General features: G+C 40.6%; 1 protein-coding gene across 2 annotated transcripts; it reads right to left on the reverse strand.

The window, feature by feature from the left end:
* Positions 1-879: 879 nt before the first annotated feature.
* On the reverse strand, positions 880-5,739 carry LOC118366454 (protocadherin-8-like). 2 transcript variants are annotated; one of them, XM_035749086.2, is made up of 4 exons: positions 3,255-5,739; positions 3,053-3,123; positions 1,746-1,870; positions 880-1,475 (listed from the first exon to the last, which is right to left on the reverse strand). In XM_035749086.2, exons 1-4 carry the CDS (start codon positions 5,616-5,618, stop codon positions 1,123-1,125), a joined length of 2,913 nt encoding a protein of 970 aa, XP_035604979.1. In that variant the 5' UTR covers positions 5,619-5,739; the 3' UTR covers positions 880-1,122. The 2 variants fall into 2 exon arrangements, with proteins under 2 accessions (XP_035604979.1, XP_035604978.1); XM_035749085.2 differs by having other exon boundaries at positions 1,746-1,873.
* Positions 5,740-6,569: the final 830 nt, after the last annotated feature.

Consider the following 6,569-nt stretch of genomic DNA (forward strand, 5'->3'; position numbering starts at 1 on the left):
AAGCTGACGCAATAGAACAATACGAAGGGAAACTGTCTTGACAGAAGAAAATGTATCTTAATACACTGATATACCAAAAACTAGAGGTTTGCTGCAGATGTTTCGGTGAACAGGTTCTATCCTGGGACATATTCCGTGGTGTAAACACCTCAAAACTGAAATATCCGCTGTGAAGTACACTTCCTAAGCACGTTTTAAGTTAGTCAAGAAAGGCATTCCACTTCCCCAAGGATGTTTCTATGATGGAATTATTTTTTCTTTCTTTTTCTTTTAATAAATATTTTGAATTTCTATTGACAGTATGAACTCACTTTTCTTGTGTCAAAGTAATGTTGATAGACTACTCATTTTGAATGGCACGTCTTTGCTGAAAACACAAAGCTGCTGAAAATGACTTTGACAGAACTGTGCTGATGATACAAGTCAAGAGATGTGTTTAGGATCCTCTCTTCCTGAAGTAAAGTTGTATACCTCAGATGTCTCTTTAATTAAAGTTCATTTCTGCTTTTCAATGGCATGAAAGGATGATCGCTTGAATATCACTGGGAATTGAGTGCCAAGCAGCATGGTGGCTTTCATAGTAGCACTATGTAAGAATTAGCTAACATGTGATTACTATAAACATGACTACATGATTGGATTTGCAGATTATTTTTGTCTAACTAGTCATAGTGGACTTTGCTTAGATGCATATTGATTCAGTTTCTTCTGTAAGCCAATATAATAAAAATGGCTTGTTTATATAGCTTATCATTCACATATTAAACATTATATATTAAGTTAATGAGAAAGTCCTGACAAGTGAGTGAAGTTCTTGGTGTGTGACCATAAGAGGCCACAGGCATGGTGTAATTATCTTATCTCATAATACACAGCTCACATTGTTTCAACATTGTGTTTATTCATAAAACAAAACACATTTTTCACAAACATGTTCATACAATAAGACATAAATCAATATATACATCTTCATAATTGAATCAAATAAAAAATATATACATTCAGTTTTCGTTATTACGTCAAGTTCCTTTTCATCCATATTGCATCATCTACTTTGACCAGTATCTGCTAAATACTACAGTATCTATACAAATCCAATTGTATATTTACTTAGCAGTTTATTTACAAAATGGTGGCAACTTCAGATATGGTTGCCATTGTAGTAATATCTTGGTTGTGCTCTTGAATTTCATCAAGTCCGGCAGGAGATTGTCTCTTTTGATGTGTGAAGTAAGATGGGAGGGTGCCGGTGTGATTAGAGAATGTCTGCATGGTGTTTCTTGCTTTGGGAATGCTCGTGTTGTAGCCGGAGTCTTTCCAGGAGTGGGGATAGGCATGCGCATTGTTGTAGACCGGTGCTTGGATAAAACCTATTGTGTATGCATTGTCTCTGGGAGCCTGGAAGCTTTGGGTTGGAATTACACAGTAAGTGCCTTGGCAATCCACAGCGAGGGTGTTAGTGGCGTGGAATGAACCTGAAATAGAACACACACACCCATACAGAATTACTTTCCAAGCCCAAGGAGTAAAGAATCAAAGTGACTGAGAGTCATTCGCTGTTGCTGGGTTACATAGCCAGGTGGGTTCTACACTTGTGGTGGAAGGGGAGAGTTATCCCGACACAGTGGAATCCGCTGCAGTTTCAGTGCTATATAGAGCTATAAAAATGTCAACTGTTCTCTTCATCATTCTGCTACGAGGAACTGTAAAATTGCAGTACTAAATTGTGAAGGTCGTAAACTCACCTTTGGCCCAGGGCTGGAAAGTGCGAAGGTTCTTCTTGCCTCCATCCCCACTGATGTCAGAGTCACTGTCATTGAAGTCACTGTCTCCTTTCCCACTGTCCTTCACGCTTTGCTGGTCAATGCCACTGCTAATATAAACAAACATATTAGCCACTGCTAATATAAACAAACATATTAGCCACTGCTAATATAAACAAACATATTAGCCACTGCTAATATAAACAAACATATTAGCCACTGCTAATATAAACAAACATATTAGCCACTGCTAATATAAACAAACATATTAGCCAGTGCTAATATAAACAAACATACTAGCCAGTGCTAATATAAACAAACATACTAGCCAGTGCTAATGGAATCAAACATACTAGCCACTGCAAATGGAATCAAACATACTAGCCACTGCAAATGGAATCAAACATATTAGCCACTGCTAATGGAATCAAACATATTAGCCACTGCTAATGGAATCAAACATATTAGCCACTGCTAATGGAATCAAACATATTAGCCACTGCTAATGGAATCAAACATATTAGCCACAGCTAATGGAATCAAACATATTAGCCACTGCTAATGGAATCAAACATATTAGCCACTGCTAATGGAATCAAACATATTAGCCACTGCTAATAGAATCAAACATATTAGCCACTGCTAATGGAATCAAACATATTAGCCACTGCTAATAGAATCAAACATATTAGCCACTGCTAATAGAATCAAACATATTAGCCACTGCTAATATAATCAAACATATTAGCCACTGCTAATATAATCAAATATATTAGCCACTGCTAATAGAATCAAACATATTAGCCACTGATAATGGAATCAAATATATTAGCCACTGATAATGGAATCAAATATATTAGCCACTGCTAATAGAATCAAACATATTAGCCACTGCTAATAGAATCAAACATATTAGCCACTGCTAATAGAATCAAACATATTAGCCACTGATAATGGAATCAAATATATTAGCCACTGCTAATAGAATCAAACATATTAGCTACTGCTAATAGAATCAAACATATTAGCCACCGCACTACTGTGTCTGACTACTGATGTTTGCTTTGTTTCCCTCCTCTCTCTTATGAGCATCCCCCACCCACCCCCCCACTGCAACCTCCCACCCCCTCTCACTGGACAACCACTGTGATCACATGAAGTATGCATACGGAATGTTAAGTACCTTCCAGTGACTGGTTATGTAAATTCAAAAAAAATTGGGAGAAAAATAATAATAGTGATTAAAATGGACGTCATACCAAATATGATCAATGTGATCTTATTCTTACCTAATTTGCGGGTAGTATTTGTCCCCTTGCCACACAGATGATGGTTGGAAAGGCTTGGGAGGCAGGAACGTCTAAAAGAGCAAACACAAGAGAGAACAGGAAGGGAATTCATTTCAGCTACATGGATCAGGAGTAGTACAACACTTTAATGCGTGCAGTTGTATACAAACACTATTGAAACGGAATCAAATTATTCACCCACCTGGGACTCCAACTCTCCACTTTTCTCTTCATATAGGCTGGACTCATCAAGAGATGAAGAAGTCCTTTCATTGAGGAAACCTCTTGGGTCACCGAACATGTTGGGTTCTGCAGAGTTGAGCCTGGGATGATGCCTGGAGTCAAACAGGCTGTGAGTCACGTCTCTCTTGGAGTCATGGTCCTTCCCTCCTCGGTTCAGTTTGCATGTGATAACAACAATTGCTATGGCAATCAGCAGCAGAGTACAACCCCCGCCGAGTATAATGATTACTACTACTGAAATATCCAAGCCTGCGCTTTCCTCATCAGTTGACCGTAATACAATGACAAGTTGGTCGTCTGAGAGCTGCAAGTCTGAGACAACAAAGTGAATGGTGGCACTGCTGGAGAGCGGGGATCTCCCACTGTCACTCAGTGCAATCTTGATTTCCAACACGTCTCCAATAGCAGAGGCCAGACCCTGTTTTAAAGCTATTTCTCCAGTGTCTTTATTGATTGAAAATATCTTAGAGTCACCTTGTACGATTCTGTAGCTGAGCTCACCATTCATACCCTCATCCTCATCCTGACCTTGGACCCGTAGTGCCAGATACCCCAATGGTGCATTGACAGGAAGAGGAATTTCAGCAGAGTCATTAAGCATAACGGGAAAGGTAAAATAGGGATAGTTGTCGTTCTGATCAACCACTTTGATTCTGATCACGGATGTGCTTGACAGTTGAGGTGAGCCCTTGTCGTCAGCCTGGATGGTTAATTCAATCTGCTGGAGCGTTTCAAAATCGAAAGATCTCAGGCTATACAATGACCCTGACACTGGGTCTATAGACACATACGTCGAAATGGAAGCCTCCCCGACAACCTCTGAGTCTATGAGTTTATATGACACTTTGGCGTTTTTACCCCGATCAAGGTCCCGTGCTACAACAGTAGTTATATATGACCCGGGAATATTATTTTCCAGGACAGAAACTTCATAAATGGATTTACTGAAGAGGGGGGCGTTGTCGTTCTCGTCCGTCACTCTAATGGTATACTGCTTGATGGTTTTGAAAGGAGGAGTTCCAAGGTCTTCAGCCACTACAGTGAGGTTATACTCTGGGATCGTTTCTCTATCTAAAGTGGTGGTTGTTACAATCATAAAACTGTCCCCGTAGGCCTGTTGTAACTTGAAATGTTCGTGCCCGTGTAGGCTACTGCGCACGTAACCGTTCGAGCCAGAGTCGCTGTCCGAGGTGCTGATTAGCGCCACAAAACTTTCCTCCGCTGCGGCCTCCGTGATGTAAGCCACATCGTCACTCGTCGCGGTCTTTGGCTTGATGGTGATTTCTGGTGCGTTATCATTTACATCTACGACATCAACAATCACTTTGCAAGTCGATGGAATAGAATTAGTGCCTAAATCGGATGCTTTAATTTTCAGTTCATAGGATATCTTCTTCTCGTAATCAACCAATGTTTTTAAAGTTACAGCACCGGAAATCCGGTCTATATTAAAAATACGCATTGCTTCAGATGATGTGTCTTCTACAAATCCATACACTACCTCACCATTGATACCAGCATCTGGATCAAACGCATGCACCTTAAGCACTTGGTAACCTACAGGAGAATCCTCGTAAAGTTCAACTTTTAGTGAGTTGTGCTCAAACGTTGGGCTGTTGTCATTAAAATCTAGCACTTTGATATGAACAGTCATTGATCCGGACCTGGGTGGCTCTCCGCCATCTGTTGCCGTCACTTCAACTGTATAGGAATCTTCAGCCTCTCTGTCCATTGCTTTCACAAGCACAAGTTCAGCATACTTCACTCCATCCTCCCTGCTGCGCACATCAACTATGAAATGGCTGGAGGGAGAGATATGGTAACTTTGGATGTAGTTATTGCCGACATCATGGTCAACAGCGATGTCCAACGGGAATCGGGAGTCCAGCTGAACATTCTCGGATATTTCAAGGGTCGTCTCGTTGTGGAGAAACTGGGGTGGATTGTCGTTTATGTCCCTTACCTCGATCTCTACGTGAATCAGCTGAAACTTTTCTTTGGAGAAGGCAACTATGTCGAAGGTGACAAAACACCGCGGGGACCTCGGGCACAGCTGCTCCCGGTCAATTGTTTCCCCAACAGTTAAAAGTCCATCAATCTCCCTCATTTGAATCACACACGAATTGTTCTCCTGCATGAAGCGGAAAGATGTTTGAGGGTCCTCAGCTGGGTCTATCTTTAAATCCTGAGACAGATTTCCAATCTCTGTCCCGGGTGCATCCTCTTCATAAGTGTAGTACCTTGTAGTCGTAGACTGAACCGAGTAGAACAGAATAGCAAACACCACGCACTCTCCAACTCCTCGAAACCCGCAGAATCCCATTTTAAAGTGCAATGATGATGACAGAAAACGTCATAAAGAAAGCGAGCTGCAAGTAAACTTGTTGTGATGTTGAGCTCCCTTGCCACGAACAACTGGATTGGATATGGTCCAAAGAGAGCGTTGATCTATAAACCTTGATTTATGCAAATTAGTTGACTCACCGACCAATGGCATTGAACTGGCCAGCCAAATGGGGCACGTTTGCTTTCCAGCTGGCGCCAATTGCTCCCACCCTTCTCCTCGACAGTGTGCAAATGGTCTTTTTAAATACAGTGCACTCTAAAAAATGCTGGGCTAAAAACAACCTGATTTGGGTTCTTTGGTAACCCAGCAGTGGGTATTGGACAGAACACATGCTGAGTTATTTTTGAACCAGCCAGTTGGGTTGGGTGAATAACCCAACATTTTGGGTTGTTGGGATTACCCAAACCTGGGTTAATTTAACCATTAGTTGGGTATTTTATACTTTAATGCTGGGTTGACCTAGCAGCTCGGTCTTTTTAAATGTAACCCTTAGGTTATTATCAAGAGACATGGTTTATTAAGGGGTGTGGCTTTCAGATAGATCTTATTGACCACCCGTGAGAGTAAATTTAATTCCTGTTCATCATGTAAAACATTTTTGTTGTTGCATTTTATACAATTTTGTAGAATATTAAGATTATGTTTTACTATTTTAATAAAGTGGTATCTAATCTAACAATGGGATTTGCAGGTTTTTAAGGAACTCATGCAATTCTGTAAGCCTCATTGAAGCGACAACAAAGTTCATGTTTAAACTTAACATGTGATAACTATACAACAGAACAGATGACTACTCTCACAGGTGGCTAAAATGAACAATCTGAAAGCCACATCCCTACTAAACTACGCCTCCAGTCTTCTGATAAGACCCACTGGGTCATCTCTCAATAACCCTTCTTCACCAACCTATTCTTGCTCTATTTTATT

The sequence above is a fragment of the Oncorhynchus keta genome, chromosome 34 (assembly GCF_023373465.1).
Source record: "Oncorhynchus keta strain PuntledgeMale-10-30-2019 chromosome 34, Oket_V2, whole genome shotgun sequence".
Taxonomy (NCBI): domain Eukaryota; kingdom Metazoa; phylum Chordata; class Actinopteri; order Salmoniformes; family Salmonidae; genus Oncorhynchus; species Oncorhynchus keta.

Excerpts from the sequence above, each read along its gene's own strand:
- LOC118366454 (XM_035749085.2), bottom strand. The coding sequence starts at position 5,618 with ATGGGATTCTGCGGGTTTCGAGGAGTTGGAGAGTGCGTGGTGTTTGCT. Across the intron at positions 3,124-3,254 it reads GTGGAGAGTTGGAGTCCCAG|ACGTTCCTGCCTCCCAAGCC; the intron begins GTGGGTGAATAA and ends TTGCTCTTTTAG. Across the intron at positions 1,874-3,052 it reads AAATACTACCCGCAAATTAG|CAGTGGCATTGACCAGCAAA; the intron begins GTAAGAATAAGA and ends TGTTTATATTAG.